This window comes from Rousettus aegyptiacus, unplaced genomic scaffold (genome assembly GCF_014176215.1).
Source record: "Rousettus aegyptiacus isolate mRouAeg1 unplaced genomic scaffold, mRouAeg1.p scaffold_m13_p_2, whole genome shotgun sequence".
NCBI lineage: Eukaryota > Metazoa > Chordata > Mammalia > Chiroptera > Pteropodidae > Rousettus > Rousettus aegyptiacus.
This window is the reverse complement of record NW_023416295.1, coordinates 19,149,531-19,177,075: the sequence shown is the minus strand read 5'-3', so window position 1 is coordinate 19,177,075 and position 27,545 is coordinate 19,149,531. Positions and strand designations below refer to the sequence as shown.

General features: G+C 31.3%; 1 protein-coding gene across 6 annotated transcripts in view; it reads right to left on the bottom strand.

Moving 5' to 3' along the window:
* Positions 1-27,545, bottom strand: part of ERBB4 (erb-b2 receptor tyrosine kinase 4) — a 944,884-nt gene that overhangs the window by 581,701 nt on the left and 335,638 nt on the right. For all 6 annotated transcript variants that reach the window (XM_036236254.1, XM_036236256.1, XM_036236258.1 and 3 more), the window contains exon 2: positions 13,053-13,204. In XM_036236254.1, the coding sequence (XP_036092147.1) occupies positions 13,053-13,204 (152 nt within the window). The remainder of the gene's footprint in view (positions 1-13,052; positions 13,205-27,545) is intronic.

Genomic DNA, 27,545 nt, shown 5'->3' with positions numbered 1-27,545 from the left:
CAATCATGTCATTTCCATCTTTCTATCTTCCTGTGTGTTGTCTCTGTCTCTCTGTCTTTCTGTCTCTCTGTCTCCATCTTTCTCTCTTGTAAATTTTAACCTGGCCTCTCCCTTTCTAAAGTACTCAACTTCTTTCCTTGTACCATATTCCTCTTTACTTCTATCACCTGTTAATTAATTTATGACTCCAGAACTGATACCAGATTGCTGACCCCACAAATGTTGACGCCTTTCTAACAATCTCCTTCATGGAGAGTGACAAAGCAGATGCTGTTGTTACTGCCTCAGTGAAACACAATGAGATCTGGGGACAAAATGTCCAACTAAGTCACAATCCATGGGCATCCAGTAAGTCCTTTACTGATAAGGAGGAAAATCCTAATGAGACTTCGAGCAGAGTTATCTGTGAATTTTATCATCAGGATTGCTTTAAAATGCAGCTCTATTTTCATTCTATTCAGCAAACAAAAGGTTAAATAAACCAGTCTCTTCAGTGGACTGTAGGTTATTGCCAAAAAAAGGCTTAACTACATCATTCATTTGCAAAGCTTAACTTCTTGTTTATAGAATCTAATTACTAACACTTCCATTCTCAGGCTAGTCTCCTAACCCAACATTTGACTGAACCCTGACACTGTAACCTTAGCTGGAGTACAAAGCACATTTCCTTGAGAGGGTTTTCCTGAAAAAACGATAGAACCTCAAGAAAGCTTCCACCAGATATCTTGAACAAGAACTGGCTCTCCTTCCTTATAGCCAGGATAATCCATTAGCTCCAGTGCCCAGATTTGAGATCTCAGAATCTTTTTGTCTACTTCTTCACTCACAGCCTCTATATTCACTTAGTCATTACATCCTGTTAATCTTTCTTTATAACGATTGCTAAATGCACCTCATGCTTTCAACTGTCATTGCAAACAACTGGTTCCAGGTGCTCATCAACCTAACGTCTCAAATTGAAATAAAGCCACACTGATACAAGATTAAATTCCTCAATAATACTTCCACATCAATGACCTGTCATGTCTTAAAGGCTCATCACAGTTTGGCCCTGCCCTCTCTTTCTTACCTTAATGTCCTACCATTTCCCCATTTCTGTAGCATCTCCGTTCTTTCCCCTACGCATAAAGTAACCCTTCCTCTTTTTGTTTTCTCCTGCCTCCAAATTGTGTAGTGAACAAAAATGAAGATTTTCTAAGTGGAAGCGCATCTAGAATCCCTTCTTCATTTTCTCAATTCTTTTATAAAAAATATAAAATAATTATTCTTTTTCCACAACAGCTTTATTTCCTCTGAAATTTTTTTAAACTCTATCATCTATCTATCTATCTATCTATCTATCTATCTATCTATCTACCTACCTATCTATCTATCATCTCTCTATCATCTATTTACTTACTTAGAGTTTAGGTTTACACCAAAATTGAGAGAAAGAGATTTCTCATATAACCCTGGTGCCTACACATGCACATCTTTTCCTATTATCAAAATCACTCACCTGAATGATTCATTTTTACCAAGGATGAACTTACATTGACACATCATAACTTCCAAAGTCCATAGTTTACTTTGAGTTCACTCATGATAGTGTACATTTATGGTATTGTACATTCTATGGTTTCAGACAAAAGTATGATGACATGTATACATTACTGTAATAACATAAAAAGTATTTTCACTGCCTTAAAAATCCTCTATGATCTGCCTACCCAGCAACCACTGATCTTTTATTGTCTTCATAGTTTTGCCTTTTTCAGAATGCCATATAGCTGGAATCATTTTATGTAGCCTTTTCAAATTGGTTTCTGTTATTTACTATACATTTAAGGTTTTTCCTTTATTTACATGGCTTGATAGCTCATTTTTTTAAAGCATTGAAATATCTTGCATTTTTGGATGTACCACAGGTTATTTATACATTCATCTACTAAAACACATCTTTCAAGCTCTAGCAATTTCGAAGCTTTCAAGCTTTGGCAATTAAGAATAAAGCTTCTGTAAACAGCTGCGTGCAGGGTTTTGGGTGGACATACATTTTCAACTCTTTTGGGTAAGTACCAAGGAGTATGATTGCTGAATAAAATGGTAAGGGTATCTTTAGTTTTATAGGAAAATGACAAACTGTTTTTTTTTAAGTGGTTTGCCTTGTAACTGATCTTAATTGGAGAACTTTTTGAGTTTCTCACCATTAAGTGTGACATTAGTTGTATGATTTCGTAGATAGTCTTTATCAAGTTGGTTATGATAAATGACTCTTTTTATACTTTTTTTTGGATATGACTTGCTAATATATTGTTGAGGATTGTTACATCTATGTTCACAAGTAATGGTCTGTAGCTTTCCCGCAATGTCTTTGTCTGGTTTTATTATTAAGGTAATGATGGTCTCATAGAATGTGTGAAGAGTATTTGCTCTGCTTTTATCTCTGAAATAGATTGGAGTGCATTGATATAATCTCTTCCTTAAATATTTGGTAGAATTCACAAGTGAATTCATCTGAGTTTCGTGCTTTCTGTTTTGGAAGATTACGAATTACTGATTCAATTTCTTCAGTATATATAGGCCTATTCAGGTCATCTATTCCTTCTTATATGCATTATAGTAGACTGTCTTTCAAAGGATTGATTAGTAGGTTATAAAATTTGTGGGCATAGAAGTGTTCATAATAGTCCTTTATTATTCTTTTAATTTCTATGAGATCTACAGTGATGTCCCCTTTTTCATTTCTAAGTAATTTGTTTCCTCTAACTTTTATTCTTCATTAGCCTGGCTAGAGGCTCATTGATTTTTTTTTTTTTCCTTCAGGAAACAGCTTGTGGTTTTGTTGATTTTCTTTACTGATTTCCTGTTTTCAATTTTACTGATTTTAACTCTAATTATTATTTCTTTCCTTCTGCTTATTTTGGATTTATTTTGCTACTTCTTTTCTAGTTTCCTAAGGTTGAAACTTAGATAGTTGATTTTAGATCCTTATTTCTAATATGTGTATTTAATGTGATCAATTTTCCTGGAAGCACTGCTTTTGCTGCATCTCATAAATTATAAATCTTGTGTTTTTTTTTAATTTATCCAATTTTTAAAATTTCCCTTGAGATTTTTTGACCCATGTGTTATTTAGAATATGTTGTTTAATCTTCATGTTTTGAGGTTTTAAAGTTGTCTTTCTGTTATTGATTTCTAATTTAATTCGACTGAGTTCTGAGAGAAGACATTGCATGGTTTCTATTCCTTTAATTTGGTTAAGATGTGTTTTATGGCCCAGAATGTGTTCTATCTCGGTGAATGTTCCATTTTTATTACGTAAGACCCATCTTTATCTCTGATAACTCTTCGTACTTTGAAGTCTGTTCTATCTGGAAATTAACATAGCTACTCCTGCTTTCTTTTGATTAGTGTTATCATGGTATATTTTTCTTCATACATGTATTTTTAATCTATATGTGCTTTTATATTTAAAGTCAGTTTCTTATAGACAACACACAGTTGGGTGATGCTTTGTGATCCACTCTGAAAATCTCTGTCTTTTAATCAGTACGTTATACCACTGACATTCAAAGTGATTACTGATACCATTAGATTATTATCTACCATGTCTGTCCTTTTCTATTTGTTGCCCTCATTCTTTGTTTTTATTTTTGTCTTCCACTCTTTTTCTGCCTTTTGTGGTTTTAACTGATATTTTATATAATTCTATTTTTTCTCTTTTCTTAGCCCATCAGTCATACTTTTTTCCCCCTGTTCTAGCAGTTGCCCTGGAGTTCACATACATTACAATTAATCCGAGTTCACTTTCACATAACATTATACCACTTCGAGTATAACATGAGTACTTTAAAATAATAAAATAATCCTAATTCTTCCTTCACATCCCTGTACCATTACTCTTTCATTCCACTTACATATAAGCATATGTAAAGATGTATATTCACATAAATGTACATAATATTAAGCATACATAAGTGAATATATTGTTGCTATTAAAAATCTGTTAGATCAATTAAAAATAAAAAAAAAATAAAAGTTTCACTTATTCCTTCTTTGATATTCACCCTCTCTTAATGTAGATCTGAGTTTCCAACCTATATTATTTTTCTTCTCTTTAAAGAACTTCTTTTAACATTTCTTACAAGGCATGTCTACTGGCAATATATTCCCTCAAATTTTGTTTGCCTCAGAAAAACTTTGTTTCTCCTTAACTGTTGAATGCAAATTTATTAGGGTACAGAATTCTAAGTTGTTGTTGTTGTTGTTGTTTCTGTTTTGTTCAATATTTTTTTCTCCCTCAACACTAAACATTTCATTCCTCTCTCTTCTTTCTTGTACGGTTTCTGAGAAGTCGGGTGTTATTCTTATCTTTGTTCCTGTATAAGTAAAGTATATTTTTCTTCCTGCTTCTTTCAGGATATTCTCTTTACCTTCAATTTTCTGTAATTTGAAAATAATTTGTATACATGTTTGTTTGTTTTGTTGTTGTTATTTTTGTATTTATTTCTGCTTGGTGTTATCTGAACTTCCTGGATCCGTGGTTTGGTGACACTAATTTGGGGAAATTCTCAGTCATTATTATTTCAAATATATCTTCTATTCCTTTCCCTCTTTCTTTTGGTATTCTCATTATGCATATATATAGTACCTCGTCTAGCTGTCTCATAGTCCTTGGATATTCTGTTTTGTTTTGTTTTTTCAGTCTTTGTTCTCTCTGCTTTTCAGTTTTGAGAATTCTGTTACTATATCCTCTAGTTCAGAGATTCTTTTCTCAGTCATGTCTAGCCTGCTAATAAGCCCATCAAAAGTGTTTGTCAATTCTGTTACAATGTTTTATTATTATTTTACTTCTAGCATTGTAAAAGTTCTTCTCTTACATTGGCCATCTGTTTTTACATGCTGTCTACCCATTAGGGCTCTTAACATAGTAATCAAAGTTGTTTTAAATCTCCAGTCTGATAATTCCAACATCCCTGCCATGTCTGGTTCTGATTCTTGCTCTGTCTCCTCAAATTGTGCCTTTTGCCCTTTGGCAATCCTTATCATTTTTTTTTTCTTGATAGGCAAATTTAATGTATTAGGGAAAATGAACTGCTGTAAATAGGCCTTTGGTAATGTGGTGGTGAGGTGTGACGGGAGAGGAAGAGTTCTATAACCTTGTGGTTAGGTTTCAATCTTTTAGTGAGCCTGTGCCTCTGCACTGGGAGTTTCACAGGGGTTCTCAGGGTTTTCTTTTTTTGTTTTGTTTTGTTTTGTTTTTTGTTTTGTTTTGTTTTTTTCCTCCTCCAGTATGTGGAACAGGATGGCTAAAGAAGGCTGGAATTGAGTATTTCCCTTCCCCACTTTCGTTAAGCTCTGATAAAGACTCCAGCTGGTTAGGCTCTGGTTAACTAATTTCCAAGCCTTGTTAAGAAGAAAAAAGTGCTTTTCAGAATGGTTTCTTTTCCCTTTACTCCCTGCTAGAGGCCTGAGGGAATTTTTCTCATGGTATTTACTGTGGAAATCTGCTTGAGCGCCTAGAGATAAAGTTCATAATACTATGGGGGTTCCTGTATGGATAAGTCTCCCTGAAGGTTTTCACTCTCAGAGTTGTCTGCCCTGATCCTCCAATGATTCATCAATTATAGTTCATTTTTTCCTGCCCAGTGCTGGTTCACATGCCTATTTCAGCTCAGGAGTCTCTGCTCTGGTAGATTTCAACGTTTGTGTTTGCGTGTCTGTTTTTTTAACCTTAGGATCTGCAATGTGCTCTATGTCCTCTTTTTTCTTATGAATCTAAGAAAAGTTGTTTTTTCAGTCTGTTCAGCTTTTTGTTTATTGTTATGACAGAGCAGTGACTTCCAAGCTCCTTATATGTGGAAGAAGAAACTGTTTCTTTGAATCTCTCTATGCCCCGCTCCAACACACACACACACCCCTAAATATGTACTATTCAATCATCCATCATTTATTTCACACACACGTGTGCATGTATGTGTGCATGCATACATGCCAGGCAGTGTACTAGGGGCTGGGAATATAAAGATAGATAATACATAGTCCTTGATTTCAAGAGGATTTGAATCCATTCTGGGTATGTCTATGGCATTTACTGTCTGTACCAGTCTTAGCATTTATGAGGTTTGGGGTAAAGACTGTTAATTTATAGCTCTGTACTTCTTTGTAAAACAGCACAATAAATTACAGAGTTGACAGTCAATAAACATCTTCTAAATGAATATGTAAACATTTAATATTTTTTACTATAAAATCTAAATACTGAAATAGATGAATTTGTCCAAAAGTTCTCTGAAGAGCTTTCCTTATACCAACTGTTATCTGCACTAACTGATCTGAGGTCTACTCAGTGTCCCCAAATGAGGTGTCTCTACCAAGGCCTGTGTTCTGCCATGATCAATTAGTTCTAAATTTAAAAAATATGTGCTCTATAAAAAAAAAAAGAAACATTGTACCAATTTCCTAATACCCAGTTCTCTCCAATTAACACATGTCTCATTGATAGATAATAGGCAGTAGCAAAATAAGTAGGCAAAATACAAGTGTCTGAACTTTGAAATGAAAGAACTGGGCTAAAATGCTCATTTTGCTCATTAGCCGTATGATCTTGAAAGAGTCACTCAATTTTTTTGTAGCCCAAGTTTTATCACTTATAAAACAAAAATAACACTTAGACACAGAACTGTAATAAGGAGTGGAAAATGGAATTAAGCATAAAAATACCACAAATGCCTTGCACCTATCTCAACAAATGGTACATTTAGACCATGCCGGCCAAAAAGGTATAACTTGAAGGATGCCTATACTGTGCTTCTTTTTCTCTGGTTTGCCTTGAATGCCTGAAATTCTCTCCATTAACATGATCCCTTATATCCAGTTATTCTTTATAAACTAAGATCTCTATGCTTTTGCATGCAATTTTTTTCCTCTCTGGAATGCTTTCTACCCTTTCATTTTGGAAAACTGCAAATCTTCTAAGTACTTGTTCTAAATATAAGTGATTTCTATTCCCCCAAACTTAACTCATTTTCTAGATTCCATCTGTATTGCCACCCCTACCCCTAACACCAAGCCAAGCAAAATTAATGTTTTCTATCATTTCCCCATGCTGCTTAGTGCATATGTAAGGAAGCAGCTCATATAGAAACTTACTAATTTTGGCATTTTCCTCTGAGGATAGAGTTTTAAGAAACTTATCATTAAATTTTAGAATTGAAATATAATACAGCATAGAGCCCACATTTGCTTGTACTTTCCTCTGTTATTCTTTCATGAACTCTTTCCAATGCAAAATTGAGGCTTCATTGATTCTGTCATGAATCCTTCTCAATGTTTCGGTTTGATGATGTATTTTAGATTGTTGAAACACCTCTCACTCACTATATAGAGCCTTTGTAATTTGTTTTTAGCTATTGATTGCCTCTTAGAAACAACCAAGTGTTTGACTTGCAATTTCACATCTCCGAAAAAAAAAAAAAAAAAAATCACTACCACCCAAAAGCTGAACCTCTAAAAAAGCTGTGTAAAAATTTATCATCAAGTCTTCAGAGCATTGCTCAACAGTTGCTGCCTTGAGGGTCAAAGAAGAAATCCAATGGTGTTAGAGACATCTCTTGCTAAAGGACTACCAGGTGCCAGGAAACCCAATAAAAAAGAATAATAAAAAAATTAAAAACACTTTTACGTTTAGAAACAAAGGCAGCACCAAATTGTTTAAAAGGATTTGCTTCAATATCCCATTATATATTCTGATTTCTACTTAGAGATTTGAGAAATGATTTCAAAGAGGCTTATGTTTACTAAAACAAACACCTTAAAATTTATCACTTTCATTAAGTAGTTTAACATAGTATTTTATAGTTAAATGGGTTCAGTTTGGGGATCAAGAGAAATAATTAGTCTTTCTAAATGCAAGTTTCCACATTTTAGTTTTACACTTTTGAACTTTAAATTATACTCTATCTGACTGAAGAGAGACCTTTAAAATTGATTTGATCTCATAGAAAATTGTTCAAGTGTAAGTCTGTCCTTTTTTTTCTTAAAGAAAACAAACATTCCATTTTAAAACTTGGAGAAAAATAATAGTAAAATGTACATAATTATGATTTTAAAAAATATTTTATTTGATTACATTCCAGTATTTGTATTTTAGAATTAAAAGATACCCATTCCCATTGTCAAAAGGCTTCTAGTCTTAAAAACTCACATCATTTGTTCTTTCTCTGCAAACCAGCGTCTTTACTACTCATAAATAAAAGTGAAGAAATAACCTTTATAGACAAATACCCTGATCAAAGAGTATCTAAGAATCATAGAGTGAAATGGGTTTGTTATTTTCATTTTTCTCTAGTTAATGTTAAAATAAGCCTATAAATTCATTACATTCACCATTTAAGCCAAATTTAAATACCACAATTCCGAGAGGTATAAGAGAACACTGTGCATCTGTTTAGCATCCTAATAAATTCATTTTTAATTTAAGTGGATTTGTAATAAGGGCATTGTTTTCTGGACAGTACATTACAATTCAGGAAATTAAAAACTATTAAGCAATTTTATTTTTAATAATATTCTCTTAGAAATATTTCATAGGGTTAATATGTTATACTAATTTGACTCTAAGAAAATTGTTACTAATTAATATTTACATATATAATTATAGTCACTTATTTATATTTATAATATATACATATTTATTTATATATTAGAATTATATATTATACTAATAAATTTCTTATATCCATCCTCCTTTCTAATACTCCTTGAAATGTTTTATTTTCTACTAAATATATATATATTATAGGTACTACTGAATTTATTTTGTATTTAATATTTTTATTATAAAGAGAAAACTGAATATATTTTCCTTTAATATTTCATTTAAATGATTTAGAGGACAGTTTTAAAAATATGCTTATATCACTTCCACAGCAGAAATATAGACGTTTTTATCTTTTGTTTTATCATGTAGAATTGCTGAAAAGCACTGATATTTTGAGTCAATATATATTTTCAGGTTAAATGGTATTTAACCTCTGAGAGGGAGAAAAAATACTTTCTAAGGCCAAATGTAAACTGCATAACTTTGTCAAATGCAATATAAGTTCTATGATTAGATTTAGTACGAAAATCAAGTTTCAATTTAAAAGCCAGCTGTAAATACATACACACGGAATTGCATATGCATTATGTTCAACAGTCTTAAGAACAGCTTTCAGAACCTATCAAAGCTTTGAAAATTCTATTTAACCCAGAATGTCTGCTTTGCCCCAAAAGACATATTTAAATATTATTCCTTTTACTTCCTTTTTAGTATTCTCCAACTCATCCAGCTAAAATTGTATCATATAAATAAAACAAATGTGTTGTATTTTACTACAAATATAGATTTACATGAAATTCATACAAAAAAGAGAAATAAAAGTTAGAATACTCTATCTATTCTAATGCTTGTTTACCTGACCTATGTATTTCTTGAAGGTGCAGTTTCTTTAAATACAATGATGATTAATTCTAAACATTTTGGACATTGAGCTTCATGTTCTTTCTTGCCATCTGTCCCAGTTAGTGACATGAAAGCAAAACTTATGCCACTGTGTTCAATTAGTTCAATTAGTTAAATTAGATAAAAAATACAAATACTTGATAGAAATATTTACTTGCCCAACACTTAAAGAAGTTACAAATATACCACTTATTTAACTTACAAAGTTGTACAGGGAAACCTAAATTCAGGCTTGTTCTCCTTTACTATACAGTCCAATCAAAGTGTATGCATGGCTGAAGTAGACATGGAGTATTGAAAGTATTGCATTTACATCATCCTTTAGGTAATACAACACATGTGGACCCATCTTATAATACCATAGATGTTTCATTTAAATGGTGTTTTCCTCTCCAATTTTTAATGACTGAAATATGACTAATTTGCTCATCCTGATTCCATTCAATCTCTTCAACACAATCTCTCCCACACAATACATTTTATCTGGTATTCAATGAGCTAAAAACAATCCCAGGTAGGCAGTGACAGCTAGTGTTTACAAAAACTATTCAAGAACTCGTTTTCTAACCCAAGGGAATATAATATTTTAAAAGTTATCTATTTATTTTCAAATATAAATTCTTCGCTATAGAGTTTTGCTAAGTCATGCCATGCAGCAGAAAACTTAGCCCAGGCATAGATTTAAATGTAAGTGAAAGGGATATGAGAAACAAACGCAAATGTAAAACCACCCCTATACTGTTGGATTTAATTCTAGTCATTTATTTTGAACTGCCAAAGAGCAATAAAAGGTAGACCCAAAGCTAAACATAAGCTAAAATGTAAATATTTCAGAATTTTCTATTAAACCAGACTGGTTGCTCATCCTTACTGAAAACAGCTTAGGAATAGGCAAAAGCAGGGTTACTTGTTGCAACTTGAAATTCATCATCACTAAGTGCCATACCAGATTTTACTGTAACAAAATGATGCTAATGAAGCTTATGAGCCAGTCAGCATCCTGCAGTCTCTGAGTAGACACTGACTATTCAGATAGTGAAAAAGGTAAACAGGGTACCAGGTAAATTGCTCTCATGAATCATAGTTTAGTGTGGTTTCATACAAAACAACAAAACAAAACATATGGCTTTGCTAATTAGAGATGAAAATAAGGATGGAAAAGCTTTTAAAAACAAAAGTAACTTCTTAAGTTCCTATAGACAGAAATGAATTCCAAAACGAAATTCGAGATCTCTATGCATGATGTTTCTCTAAACACATTATAAGTTTGGGTCTTTCTTAGAGGAAGAGAAATTAAACACTTCTTAAGAAGTTGTTCAGTGAATTATAGTTATAAATATGTCTGAAGGCTATGTAATTCATAGGATATGCTAATGCAAGTTTACTCTTCACTCATACAATTCAAGTTTGATTGGAAGTGACTGTAAAATATAAAGTAAAGATTTATTTTACATGGACTGTACTTAATGTAATGTGTCAATTCTGGAAAAATTATGTACTTTGGAGGGAAGCTACATACAAAGAGCACAAATAAACGATAATGTAGTTATTGGGAGGAATGAAATTTTATATTAAATGGAGAGCTTTTAGCACATTCTAAGGAATAGTTGGAAATAATGGCTTATCTAACATAGCAGTATTATGAAGATTTCAGCTAATAGTTCCTGCTTTCAGGACTTACTAAGAAAAGCAGTTCTAATGCAACACTGAGCTAACCAAGAAAGAGAAAATGGGGCATTCAGAGAGTGATCTCTTTGGATCACTCCTTGGAATAACTCTTATCAATCTCCCTTGACTATTTTATCTAATCATTAAATATTTACTCGTAATTTAGATGCTGATGTCTCCTAGGTATCTATACAAGGCTCTCTAATCTCTTCAATTTAGTATTTTATTCCATCCCCAAATTTATCTTAATTCATACTACATTATCTGGGCTGAGGACAAGAACACTATGTGATTTTTTTTTTTTGCACGTATATGTCTACTATCTACGGCAGTACAAACTAAGTATACATTTATTAACTGATGTAGAACTTTCTATCAAAGCCTTAACTTATGTTACTTTTATTAGAAAGTAACCCATCTACCAGGAAAGAAAGCTATTAATCTTTAAATAAATAAGTTAAAATGGAGGTATGTACATGGGTTAATACACAGTTTATATGGACTTTTAGAGATGGTACTTTGAAACTGACAATTGCTTTTTTAAAGAAACAACTTATTTCTTGCTCCAAGTAGAAATCTTGATTCTCATTTTATTATTTCTCAAATCTATTCATCCTATTGACTTATTTTTTTTCCTTCAAAATGTTCCTAAAAATGTAGAATGTCCAACAGTATAGATCATGTTGCTCAAAGATCTATATTTTATATTTCGTATTTTATATTTCTAATAAAAATTGACTAAAGTCTATGCTTGATGATTCTGTTCCATAACTTTAGAAATCATAAAAATTATAAACTTATCAAACACATAATGATTTTTTTGTTACTTAAAGACTGTCACAATACTCATAACTATTTTTGTTAAGCCAGTGCAATCTTCCACATGTGTGCTATATAGCCCATCAATTCTTGTATAATAGTAAATTCTTAATTACACAAAAAGTCACAGAGTAAACAAAGCAAACACAAAAACATAAAACTTAGATTGCTTTTTTTTTTTCAGATCAGACCATTTAAACTATTTATTTCCCCTAATTCAGATTCTGCTCTCAGACAGTTTTTCTTTTTCACAGCCTCATTGACTTCCTTGGCATTTCTAACTACATCTACAAATCAGCTTATATATTTTAAAAATATTAGTTTGATGTTGAAAAATAAAATCTATCTTAAATAATCAACAGGTAAAAAGCTTGCAAAAAAAATTTGGATAATTAATACTCAGATACATGTTTTCAAATAGCTGTTCTAGGATAGCTTATGTGTGTTCCCTTTTTGAAATCACAGTCCAAATTTTTTAAAAAGTTAAGTTTTTAGGCCTTCTTATTCTAGGATTTATATAACTTTTACTATTCACTTTTAATAAACAAAGATGTCATAACTAAACATGATAATTATTAAAAAGTTTTAACATATAACTCATAGAGCTCTGTCAACCAAGCAGTAGAATATAGAAAACCTTCATACCATATACCAAACCTAATATGATAGTAATTTTAAAAACAGGTATCATAAACCTCATAATGTTAGGTTTTGAAGTCATTAATTTTCTGAAGTTGTTACCATTTCTAGACATATTTATTATATTCAAAGTATTTAAAAGCACTGTAAATATAGAATTATTAAAATTGTCATAGTTCTTTAAATAATTTATTCTCCACTAAGTAGTTTACTATAGCATCAATATGCTAAGCATTTTTGTCTTGATTTATACAGATGGTGCCTTCTAAGAAATATGTAAATATTATTGAGAACATTATCAAATGTATTCAATATATGCTGTTAATTCTATTAATAGAATTACCAGAATTAATAACCATCAGGTACAAGTAAGTTGTTCTGTCTTTAAGCATCGTGACATCACTGTCCATTCACAAAGGAGAGAAAGAGACGGATTTACCCGCAAAAAGGAGAGGTCCCGGTTGTGCTCGATGCTGGTTATCTCCAGGTTGCCCATGACTACCTCGCAGTTCTCATAGTATTTGCGCAAGGCCCGATACTGCTGCTCCAGGTCAGAGAGAGAGCTCAGCTTATTCTCTGTTCCTGCACACACTGCCAAGACAAGAAGATGTAAGAGGAGTTAGAGAACCTTTATATGACATGACAACAGTATCTCCCTCAAGTCTGTATTCCACTCACTCCAATGCCCTGAATTAAAATATTTTAAATATCATTGAGACCTGTAATCCACACACTGAAAAATATCTTTGCTTTTATTTTTCTATAGCTTTATTGAGATAATTGAGATATAACACTGTGTAAGTTTCAGGTGTACAATGTGTAGATTTGATATATGTGTCAAGATGATTATCAGCATAACTAGCTAACACCTCTGTCATGTCATGTAATTACCATTTTTTTTTTTTTTGGTGGTAAGAACATTTAAGATGTACTCTCTTAACAACTTTCAAGTATATAACACAAATTGTTAATTATAATCATCAGAACTTAATTCACCTTATAACCCGACGTTTATACTCTTAACATTTTCCCAACTTCCCCCAACCCCCAGGCTCTGGAAACCACCATTCTTTTCTCTGTTTTTATGAGTTTGGCTTTTTTAGTTTCCACATGCGAGTGATATTCCATGTTTAAATTCATAAATTGCACGTACTAACTACAGACAGTAAGATGGCGTAGGTAGCACAGAAACACATAACAAAGAAATAAACTTAATCACACTCGCTATGAGTATATAAAGCATGTAAATACATTTAATTTCACTTAAACAAGATCTTCTTTTGGACTTATAATTTACTCTCTTTTCTAAGTAAATTCTACACATGCAAATAAATCGAAGCCAAAAGATGATAAAATGATAATTTTACTTTGAAAAATAATCTTTCTATTGCAAAAAAAAAAAAAAAGCTGTTCTCATTGAGTAAAGTTTCTACTATTTGTATCCATCTTTCTTCACTCTACAAAACCTGCATTCTTAATGGGAACAAATGAATTCCATCCAGCATGGTGTATGAGGGACTTGGCATTTAGAAGGGAGAAGGGACACCAGCTTAGAGGAGAGAGAAAGTCATCTTTAATATTTCTTTAAATGTGAAATTTCAAAGTGAAATAGTCTAAAGATTATGTATTGGTTTTCTAGGGCTGTTATACAAAGTATTACAAATTAGGTGGCTTAAAACAATAGTGATTTATTCTTTCACGATTCCGAAAGCTAGAACTCTCATATCAAGGTGTCAGTAGGGTCATGCTCCCTCTGAGACTCTGGGTTGTACCTTTCCTTGCCTCTCCCTAGGTTCTGGTGGCGATCACCACTTTTTGGCACTCCTTGGCTTGCAGCTGCATCACTCCTATCTTTGCCTCTGTGGTCACATGGCTATCTCCCTATCTTTGTGTTGACATGTGTTTTATTCTTCTCAGAAGAACACTGATCATATCTGATTAGCGCCCACCCTGATATCATTATTTTAACTTGATTATATCTGCAAAGACCTTATTTCAAAATAAGATCACATTCACAGGTGCTGGGATGAGTGTTTCAATATATCTTTTAGAGGTACACGATTCCACTTTCGAGAGTATTTCTAGAAAATACACTGTTGACGATCTTTAGAAACCAGACAGGAAGTTTGTGTTTTGTTTTTGTTTTTGTTTTTATAACAAGCTTTCACTGTGATTAAAAGTCTACCTTATTTTTCAAGCTGATTTTTGTTATTTTGATGTGTTAGTAGTCAAAAGCAGCCTTTAAGTTAGCCTTAATTATTAGAATATACATGTCTAGACTTTTTTCCTTTCTATACTAAAACCCATTCCATTGAACACATCAGGATCATGACTCCTTTGTCAGTTTTATACATGTCACATAAATGTGACATGATTACTAAACTCTATTTCCAGTGTCTTCAAAGTTTACACTTTTATCTTGCCTTAAATTTAGTGTGTATTATGTAACTTACTCTGAAGATTCATTCACAATCTATTTTTTAACTTTACATACTATGATTACAAAATTCATAATATAGTTTTTCAGTCTATTAAAGGTTAGAGTTCATACATTAAATGGTATAGATTTTGTTCAAGCAGTACACTAACCATGAGAAGTAATGACTAAAACTCTGACTTCTGAAAGACAGAAGACATATCAAACATAAAATATGGCTGGAGCCCGACTTGCCTTTCTTCTTTACACCTTCCTCTAATCTGCTGCCTGGAATGGAGATGTGATGGCTAAAACTTGAAACACCATTTTGGACCATGAGAATGAGGGTTACAACTTAGAGACTGCCTGAGAAATGAGCTAAAAGGAACTAGGATTTTCAATCAATTGAGATTTTACATTGTTTTATTATCATTAACATTAGGATAATGGTGAATTTGGGTCCCAGCTGCTGAAATACTATACAAGGGGAAGGATTAAATTCCAGTTAAATTACATGTCTTTGAGCTTAAGTAATTTTAACTATTTTGTCTGGTTGTTTGACTGAATTTACTAAAATCATAATAAAACTATAAAACCATTTTAGATTATCTGAACATTTTATTTGTTCTGTGGAAGCTTCCCTTATTATTAAAATAACAAACACTAAGAAAAATTTAATTTCTATTAAGAAGTACAATAATATTCAACATAAGCCAGAAAACTAGAAGCAATTGATTCATGTACATGATCTCTATCAGCCAGGATCAAAGTCCAACTTTTTAAAAAATATTCCTTAAAGACTCTCTAAGAAACACCCTCAATCCTTGATCTTTATTACTCATAGCAAATATATAATAAAATATTTATAAACTTTTAAAATATCTGTTGAGAAAAGGTACTATTAAACAGGTTTTATATATATATATATATATATATATATATATATATATATATATATATAAACAGAAAATTGGACTAAGTATGTTTAAAAATATTTTTCAAAAACAAAAATATTTTCCAATAAACAAAATCTGATTATTCAGAATACTATTTTCTCCAAACATTCTGGTCTTTGGAGTTTTTATTACACACAGTTTCATTTGGAAATATTTTTGTCTCAGTGAGGCTTTCCTGTATATTTATATTTGATTCAAACCACCTATAATCAGTAATACATGCCTCATAACTTTTATCTTGAAAGACAGACTTGATTTTAAAAGAACTAGTTTGGATAGATGCGTAAAAATCATTTGTATTTCTCTTCATAATGACTTCACTGACTGCCTCACAACTTCTATTTGTCAATCGATTTTACAATCAGGCCATGTATACAAGACAATGCTTAACCCATCAAGTTTCATTGATTTTACAAAGCTGTTTATCAAACAGAATTGAAAAATGTTTTTCACCAGCCAAACAAGTTTAACAAAATTCAGCCCCCTTTTCCAACACTGTTATGAAGTCTTTAAACTATAAGCTTACAATAGTTCGAGCTTCAAAAATCCTGAATTTACATGTGCTCCCTAGAGTTTTCATTCCAACTATAACTCCAGGAATAAAGGTATACGTGAAGCCTTAATAAAATCATCACTTATCTGGTATGATTTTGTTGTAAATGTAGCTATAGTTACAAACATGGCTTTTTATTCTTCTTGACTTATGATTTACATCCAACAATGAATGAACTACATAATCCTCATTCAGTTAAAAATTAAAACTATAATTAGGATTTTTGAAATAATGTAAGAAGATTGCTTAACAAAATTATTCATTTGGTTCGTGGGGATAATATATTAAAAGCAAAATGAAGAAACATTAACAATGTCCATATTAATACTGAAAATCAATTATTGCTTCCAGGCTTGTTATGGCTATGGAAACTAGCATTCCATTTGCTTATACAAGAAAAACAACAAGGGAAAAAATAAAATAAGAATTAAATTAAATGTTTGCCTAATTTTCAAATCAAATGCCTATGTGAGCTATGAATTAAGAAATTAATGATTGTTTAGCATCTACTCTTGACCTGTGTCATGGAAAAATACATATTGTAAGACTCATGTAGTTTTATAAGGAACATATTAAGGAAAGAAGCAAGCAGTATATATAAGCTATGTGTATATTACGTGTGCGTAAGAAATATTCAGTAACCTGATAAAAATGCTCTAATTTTTCTATGTGATTTAACACTAAGTACATTCTCTTTCTAAATGTTAACATTAAAAAATATGCTTTAGTTCAATGCATGTTATTGGGCATTTAAAATCTGGAGTTGTCATAAACCTCAAAATATAAAATATTTAAAGAGAATGTAAGAAGTTGAAACATTTTCAGGGACTGTTGAGTTCTAATATAATTACACAGAGATGAGAAATTTGGGCTGCTCTATGTTCAAAATATATCCCAAAATGTGGCCAAATTAGCCAATTCCACTACTATAATCATTTAATCCAAGCCACCACAGCTATTTCTCCCCTGGACATTCACAGCAGCCTCCCAACTGACTTTCTGAGTTCCTTCCTCACCTTCATTAATGTGTTCTTTGCACAAAGATATGGATGACTTTTTTTTTTTTCTTAAGCATAAATCATTCATATCACTTCTTCACTAAAAATAATCTTTGGCTTCTAATCATACTTATTAAAAAATCCAAACTTCTTACCATACCATGTAAGTATATTCGGATCTTTGCTCAAATGTAACTCTTTATAAAAAGCCTTCTCCAATCTCCTTATTTAAAATAGGTACTAGGTTCCCATATAGCTCTGTTTTCTTTGCCTTTTAAAAAATAATAATAATAATTGTTTTACTGCTACCTGAAATTACATTATACATTTGGTTGTTTATTTGTTTGTTATATGTCTCTACCTTAAAATGCAAGCTCCATAGATGGCAGGCTCTTTACTCAACACCTAGAAGAGCAGCACATAGTAGAAGTGTCAATTAATATTTGTTGAGTAAATAAATAAACTTTGGAGTCATTGGGAATCATAATTAAGCCATGATCAAATGCAAGTCCCTCCATTATTAAAAGCTGAATGAATCTGAGCAAGTCACTTTGCCACTTAAAGTCTACATTTCTGTATCTATAAAGTGGAATTTTGTGATGAGGGTTCTCAATAATAAAACCCAACTTAGAGGTTAAAAACACAGGACCTAAAGCTGGATGGATGGCCAGCATTCAAATCTAGCTCAATCATGGACCTGCAATGTAATCTCGGGCAATTTACTCCTATTACCCCATCTGAACAATGAACATAATAACAGCCACCACCTCACAGGGCTGTTGTAAGAATTAAATGAGTCAATGATTGTAACTTGCTTTGCACAATGTCTGACTCACTGATGGAACTCAGTGTTAGCTACCGTCATTTATTTATATAGCATATAGTATGTGCAAATTATGCGATATTTTAAATCAAATTGAATACAAGGCTTTCATGGTATGTAAATTTAGACAACTATTTTCCTCTCATTGAGTTCATTTGTTTTCTTTTCTCAAATGGGAAATTTTTGTTTCCTTCCGGCTCAAAAATTCTGTGGTTACACTTATTTCTAAAATACTTATTTAAGACTTACTCTACCCTAAGTAATGGACTGCATTCAGTGATGTTCTTGAGGAAGTCACACTGTGACATAATATAAAGTTATGAAGTTAAACATGCATTTATCAAATAACCCAATGATCTCATTTGTAGGTATAGACCTAGAAAAATAAAAATTATGCTCACATAAAAATGTGTACATGAATTTTATGGCAGCCAAATTATATAAATTAGCCAAAAAATTGGGGAAAAAAACACCAATGTCCTTTGATAGATGAATGATAAACAAGCTATGGTATATTCATTCCATGAATATCTTTTTAGCATAAGTGAAGGAATGAATGAATAATATGTCAACATGGGAAATTCCTAAAAGCATTATGCTGACTAAAAAAAAAGCCAGGCTCAAAGGCTACATACTATACAATTCCATTGATATGACACTTTGGGAAAGATAAAACTATAAGGATGGAGAACAAGTCAGTGGTTGCTAGAGGATAGGGTAGAGAGAGCGAGGGTTTGACTGAAAGGTAATAAGAGAAATTAGGGAGATGGCAGAACTGTTCTTCATACTGACTATGATAATGACTACATAGATCTATATACGGGTTAAAACTCAGAGAACAGTCCACCAAAAAATAAAGTCTACTTTACTGTAGATAAATTAAAACATATTCAAGTTGGCTTGTGTATCTAATAGAGTTAAATATACCTCATTTTACAAATCATAAAACATTCTTAATATATTTGTTCCTAAGTATGCTTTTGTCTCCTTATGAATAATTTTGTTATGTTTTTGATTTGGCTATTATTGTTATATATTTCTAAAATCCTGATTATTTGTGTGTTTTTCCCTCCTAAACCTAGCTACCTTGCTAAATTCTTATAATTTATAATTAGTTCTTACTTGAACTTCTTGATTTAATCCAGTCTTCAATCTATTATTTTATTCTGTTTTCTTGGCTGGTACTGGTCAGGCTTTCTAGGATAATCTTTTACTTAATAGGCATAGAAAGCATTCCTCTCTTTTTCCTAACCTTCAAAAAAATGTTTTTCTCAGCTCAGCATTTATTTTATTATGTTCTATGTTTTAAAATCTGCCTTTACTATGTTTTTACTTTAGATTTGAATATGAAGTTTATCATGTACATTTTGCTATTTTTGAAAAAATTAACTTATTAGAGTGAATTATTAATGAATTCCAAATATTGAACCAATCTTAAATTCCTAGAATGACTACACTTAGTAATCATGCATTATTCCATCAATATACTTCTAGGTTTATTGCTTTTACTTTACTTGTCTTTTTTAATATTAAAAATGCCATTAATGATTTAAAAATATGTACATAAAATGTTATTACACTCAAAATGATAAACAATGAAAATGGTTTATATTTAAAAATTTTTGCATTTTGCATTATTAACTTAAAAAGTATTAAAGGAAAAAGATAAACACTAAAATACTGACTTTGTTTTATAATTTGCATTACATAAAACTGGAAATAAAATAGTTTTTAATGCAAAAATTTGTATCCTTTTAAAAAAATAATAATTGACCCTATGGTGTATTCTTTCTTTTACCACTATTTTATTGACCCCAAAGTGATAAAACAAGAATCTGCTAAAATTAACTAAAACACTTTCAAAATGATCTTTGAGCCAAGTGAAAAGGGTATTTTGCATCATAGACCTTCATTAACAGAATTGTAGCTAGACAAGACACAGACATTCTATATTATAGTCTGATGAAAGTCAAGTCATAGACTATATATACTGCTACTTCCTGATCCATCTAAAATTTAATTGATCTGTATTTTACCTTTTCTTTATATGATAGTTTCTAAATGCCCTCAAAGATGCTTAAACTGCTAAATTATATTGGAAGGGGAAACAAGCTCATCATTGGACAATACTAAAAACTGATAGATGTAAAAATTATATATGACTGCCTCCTGTGTATGAATGATATGCTTTGTGAGTAGTCTACTATTATCTAGTCTTCCCAATACAATGGATTATTCTTGTAATTTTTTAACATTTTGTATGTCAAAGATTAGCTTCATAAAATTAAAATAATTATGAATGATTTAAAATTAATTATATAGATCATCAAAAACTGACAACTGCTCATACATAAATTTTAGTTCCTTTAGTTGTTTTCCTGCCTTTAAATATTTTCTCGTATTTTTTCTTAATTTATGCCTCATAAAATTTCTATGTTAAAAGCTGGGAAAAAAAACTAATAGACTTTACGGATTGAGAAATTATATTTCTATCATCTATATCTGGATAAAACAATATCTCTCTTTTCACTATCTTGCCACAATTCCCTTTCTGCCCTTTTATCATCCTTCCAATCCCTTTCCCCTCCCACACACAGAGTCCTTCTTATTTACTTTGTAGTATTTCATTTTCTGCGGAAGTGTTAGGTCCTTAACTTTAATGTAAGTACTGGACTTGACAAGCAATTAAAGCAAACAATTTCCACTCATCAAGGCTTGCCAAATTAGTCATCTGCCATCTGCCCCATCATCTGGCTCTCCTTGAAGTCTTGCTGTGAATCTGGATGCACTCTCTCAGATTAAGAGGGACAATGCAAACCTTCAAACTGGTGAAATACCACTGGGAGCTAAGTATGTAAACATTAGCAACCATCTTTCTTCTCTAGATTATCATGCCTTCAACTGGCCCCTTGTGTGTAATGAAAACTAGCCAGCTTGTGATGCTTACTCATAATGAGACCTTTGCCATTCACTGTAATTGAAGTGGTTATTCATGGGAATCCCCCCCCCCATTAGATATAGTTAAAAGAAGAAATTAGACTAGATGTTACTAATGTAATGCTGGTTCTTACATATCAAAGATGGTTTCTTAAGTACTAATAAAGATATACATTAAGAAATGGAGTATGGTCTTTCTATCATATTGGTTACAGAACGAAGCTTTCTCTTTTATTCTTTACATCAGGAAATGCTTATAGATTGTCCATAGAAAACACTTATTATATTGCATGCTGATAATATGATGTCAAGCTATACCAGTAATGGGCAAAAGTGAGAAATAGCAAGAGTGAAATGGTACTTTTGTAACCCACATGCTCCTTTCAAAGAATTTTCTTTCCTTAGGGCATTTTCCTACCCAGGGCTGTTCTAGGGAAATTGGGATCTTGGCACATATGCATTAAGATGCTCCTCTTATGGGTAAAATAAACTTCCTTCCTGTAGGGCATGTGGTTTGGCCATGAGAATGTAGGCTGCATCTGTCCCCTAGCTCATGTGCCTGTTTGCAGTGATGAACCTGCATAACTGTAAAAGGAAGTTTTGGTCTATTCCACCACCCTGGATGGTCCATCCAAACTTGCTTATTCAAGGTAAAAGTGTGTCTAAGTAAGTAATATCCCTTTTAAATCAAAAGAATGGTATGCAAATGTTAGACTTGGGGGTAAGAGGAAAGGATGCAGCAGGCAATACTTTTGACTGAAGATCTTTTACTGTATCTTCAGATAATCTACATGTAAAACCAAATCAGTCCACCTTCTAACAAAATTTTGGAAGCTGCAGAAGCCAGTTCTTAGTCACATAACCCTTTCGGATGGAAAACAAAACAAAACAAAACAAAACAAAACACAACCACCCACCTGATACTGATATATACTGCATAACATTTTAAACTTATTTTAAACTGTTTTCTCAGAACCCAAAGTCTATTATTCTAGAAATCAGATTCTATAATCTTCAGTAGTTTGGTCCCTTTAAAACAGATTTAGATGAGCAGTGGGTGGTTATTTTCACTACATAGTAAACTTTAAATACTAATTGCACTTAGATGTTTGATAAGGAGAGAGACATCACCAAGGCAATATCTTTCATTTATGTATTTGTTCTGTCATGCATTTATTCAACAAATGTTAATGAGGCAGCCACAATATATGGGGCTTTTGGCTAAGTGAGAAAGGAGTAATAAATAAGATCTGTGTTTCATATTTATAATGTTATATTCTACTAGAAATCTGTAAAAATCTTTTTTTTCCTGACTTTGATTCACTGTCAATGAAAAGATTCACAATGAAAGTCAAAATTTGTCTTATCCACAAAAAAAAAAAATGAAGCAGAAAAAAATATCATTCTGTATAATAAAAGGTGGGCATCACAATATTTTCCAGGAGGTCTTTCTCTGTAACAGTAGCAAATGATATTACCAATATATCCCGTAGCAACTACATCTGAAAAAACACCACATCTTACAAATGTTCTATTCAGTTAATCGAGTTCATGCATATCTTTTCCTGGGTTCTCATTCATTTATCAAAGAGTACAAAGAGAAAATTCTCTGAAACAGATAGAATGGATGTATTTTTTATATCTATATATTCTATTTGAGGCTGATTGTCAATCAAGCCTCTATTCTAGATAACTTAATAACTGTATGATTGAACATGTCGTGGGATTTTTTAAAGATTTTTTCTTTCATTTTATTTAATTGAGAAATATGACACTGCAGTTTTGAGATATTAGCAAGACATTCCACTGCTAATATCATTAGCAACTTCTCTACTTATTCCATGATCTTAAAGGTTAGTTAATGGGGTTATTAGACACTACATGAACAGTTACTGAATTTGGACTGTTTTCTTTCAGGAAATTTTTTTTTTAATTTTAAGGAAGGAAGATATCTATTCAATGCCATGTAATTTTTTATAGAAATGTGTATATTAATTAAAATTATTATTGATACTTTAAATAACCTTGTAATTTTCAACCACATTAACATTTTATAGAAAAGCATATTTCTTATTTTTAATGTAAACTCTTGAAAATTTTTATTTAAAATCATTCAACAGAAAAGTAGAAAAATGTTATTCTAAAAAGTAGAAAAATATGTTATTCTAGTTCTTTATAAAGGAAAGTTCAATGACAAGCCAATTTTCCTCCTAATTTTAATGGCAAATGATTTTTTTGTGTGTATATATATGTATAATATGTACATTTATGTAGACACATACATAGAAATATTATTCTAGTTTCCATATATGTTTTAGGTTCTTCTCTAGTTCATGCTATTTGATATTATACAAAATTATGTACTATTGTCTATGATAATTTATCTCAATTTTATTTTTAAAATGTTACTGTAAAATTATTAATACGAAACTGTATTATTATTACTAGTAGTCTTCTCTATCCCATTAGAATATTAATAGTGCCAGAAATTCTTCTAAGCTTTATATATATGTTACCATTTAATCCACACAGCAATTACACTAAAGCACCTCATTAGTGTTATCTTTTTTACATATGAGGAAATCGAGACTCAGAAAGTTAAATAACATAACCAGAAAATTAACTCATGGAAGTCTCAGGAGTCCAAATCAGTTCTAATATCATAAGTAGCTCTCTTTCAAAAGCTTGGTGCTAGTTAGTTGATGTATACAAATACCTGTTTAAAATGATCTGTGTTTAACAGTAATATATTTTAATTGAATAAATTGCTTATGTGCTTAGGGCACTTATCTTTTATAAATTTAGAACTACAGAGTTATTCTATTAATAGTCATGCATTGCTCTAGAAGTCTATGAGAGGTGCTGTAAGTGATTGTCATTAGATTTTAATAACATAAAGGAATTTTAAGAACAGTATAATCTCAGCAAATATATAACCGAAGAAACTTGGCTCCCGGATCTCCTTCTTTGTGACTCACTCTCTTCTTGCTTTCTATTTTACATTGGATAAAGAAAATAGATACAAAGACGGTCAGTTACTCAGGTAAAAATCTAGCCAGCCTACTCCTCCTCTCTTTTCTGAAACCACTAATTTAAGTTGCACTCAATTCCTATCAGCTTTACCTTCAGAATATCTGCAGGTTCCACCTGACATCCTGTCAACCCCACCTGACTGATCATTCTCACTTCAATCACCACATCTTCTGAATATTGCAATAGACTTCCATCTGATGTTCTCATCTTTCTTCTATTCTCCTTAGAGTCTACTGTATATCAGATATAAAAGATTTTATGTCTTTTAACCTTAAATCAGACAATTTATCTCCTTTTTCAAATATCTGCAATGGTTTCTCATGCTAATCAGAATTAAATAAAAGTCTTTACCTTGATCTACAAGATCCTGATACTATCTGAACCCCTGCTACTTTCCTGAGATCATCTCCCATGATGTTTCACTTACTCACTGAGATCTAACCGTAGGGCTATCTTGCTTATCTTTGAACATTTCTATAAAAGTTTTAAATACTTACTTTCAATTTACAAATTTGTCTTATGCAGCAGTAATAGACTGGCATTGGTATGTGACTGATTGGCCCTTCGAGTAGCACTGTTCTAAAACATTACATTTCACTCTCATCACCACCTGTCATATATGTTTTTATTTAGAAGATAAGCTTTATAAGGACAGCAAGTCTATTTTGTTCACTGCCACATTTACAGTATTTACAAATACAAGATCCACAGTAGGCATCCAATAAGTATTTAATGATTGGATGAATGGATGGATAGATAGGTGACTACTAAAGTATTAGAAATCTGCCTGGAATTTCTGTTTTATATATAACCTAAACGTTATGTTTGATGGTCAGAATGTTAAAACTACAAAGATCTTTAGAGATCACAAAGTCCAATTTATACATATAGAGGAGAAAACAGAGAGAAGATAAGTTAAGTGCTCAATGAAGGTGGAGCATCTAGTCAGGGGCATAAAGGGAATAGGACTCTTTATTCAGGGCTATGCCCACATGGCACAGTGCCTCATGTTACACGGAGGGCTTCATGAAACTGTCCAGCTTTATGAAAAGGATTCCCAAGCTTAATGCTCTGCTGCCAGGAGGAAGACAATATCATGAAAATTGGCATGGGTGCTTAAGAACATTTGGTTAAACAGCACTACTCGATTATACAGTTGGAAAATAGATTCTCAGCAACATCTTAATTTGTTTTCAAGTCCTAGTTAAACAAAGTTAAATGTAGCTTATTAAAAGGAAAATTTTTAAAGAATCTGTTTAACAAAAACATGAATTATATGTACACATAAACTAACCAATATTACATGATAAACACAATCTTCAAAAAATTCCAATGTAATTCAAGGCATTTTTGGTATACTACTAAACTTTACAAGAATATCACAAAGATCATATTGTAAGCAAATAATCTTCTCATAATAGAAATAATTACTTCTTAATTTGATTGTTTTGTACATGCCAATTTCAAAGATCATGTTTGCTTAAATACATGCACACCTGCAGTTGCACTTAATTGTATGACAGTTTAATGTCAGTTGATTTTTAATATTAAATTATTATTATAGCTATTATTACAGGTAATAACATTTATGAAGTATTATATAATTTACAAAGCAGTTTTATTCATTTTAACTTTTTCGATCCTAAATTATTTAAGAGACTATAATAAGAGCCAAAGTTATTAGATTAATTGCTAGGAATTTACACCTTGGGTGTTTTGGGAAAGAGTAACTTCTGAAAGATGTTCTGAAAAATTTTTCTCTAGAAATGAGATGGTAAAAATTTCCATACATACTAAGATATTTTTACCTCGTGACTCACAGAGAAGGAATAGAATACATAGGTTAAGTAAAAATGGAATGATTATTTTTTTCTATATTCTTGAAAAAATGAAAGTGAAAAATATGATATTCAGCTGACTTTATTACAAGCCTGTTTTCCTCCTCTTTGCTTTTGTTCAATAGCAGTTAATTAGAAATAGGAAAATTAACTACATATCGATCTGGGTAGAAAACACATTTGACCACCATTATAATTCTGGTTTATTAGCAGGTTCTCTTAGATGTATACTAATTCTTTTTTTAAAAAATGGTGATTTTACTTTCAATATGAATTCTCAAATATTATGTTTCACTACCATTTATACATATGAGGCCTTCTTCTTTGAACATTATGTTAAATATTACTAATTCTTTCATTACCTGTTGAATCAGATCTCAGTTATTTATTTTCTATTCAAGATTTTCCATGAAATGAGATTCTGCTACAATATCCATTCAACCTTAATCCAAAGTTAGTTTTTCCAAACAACTATTAAAATCATCAAAAAGTGATTTAATTGTCATCTATCATTCAGCTTACACACACTATTCCTTTTACTTTTAATTCATTCCTTTCTCCTCAACAGGAATACTCCTAAAGTCTTCAAAAAAAAAAAAATCATATCCTTCATTATCTCCAACACTTGGCTAGATAATTTTTTTATTTAGTAAATGTCTGAACGATTCATTCAATTTACATTTCCCTAAAATTTATATACAAAATTTATTCTATTTTCATAGAACATATTTTCTATGTTCCATTATTTCTAGTTAAGGAAACCAGATATACTATATTTACCACACAAAAAGTACTACAAAGGTTTATAGGTTTTAACCTAGACTAGCTTACTACAACTCGAGCAGAACAGATAATAATAACAAAATTAAGAGGCAAAGTAATACAAAGTAAATCACTGGACTTAATATCTCTTAAATCCATTTTATATATATATATATATATATATATATACACACATATATATATATATGTTTTAATTCTAGTCTTAGTAGTTTACCTTAAATTGCTTAATAGTTGATATCTCACATTTACACACCACTTTTGTGGAATTTAAAAAAAAAAACTCCTTCAATTGAATGTTTACCCAGACTTCTATAAAATTAAGAATATTTGTTTTTTATGAGCAGACGTCAAAACTTTCTAAGCACTTTAAAAAATATGAGTACATACATAAATGTTTCCACAGTCCATTATATTACGTTTAAAAATTGTGGTAATAAAAAAAATGCATTTGGAATATCCGAAACTAGAGAAGGTTTTAAGTAGATTTCTTAAGCCACAGTCCTCTCTCTGAATCATACAGTTTGGATGGTGTTTTTATTTCCCAGACATAGCTAGACTAGTGATTGTATAACTACTAGTCATTCATCTGCTATTA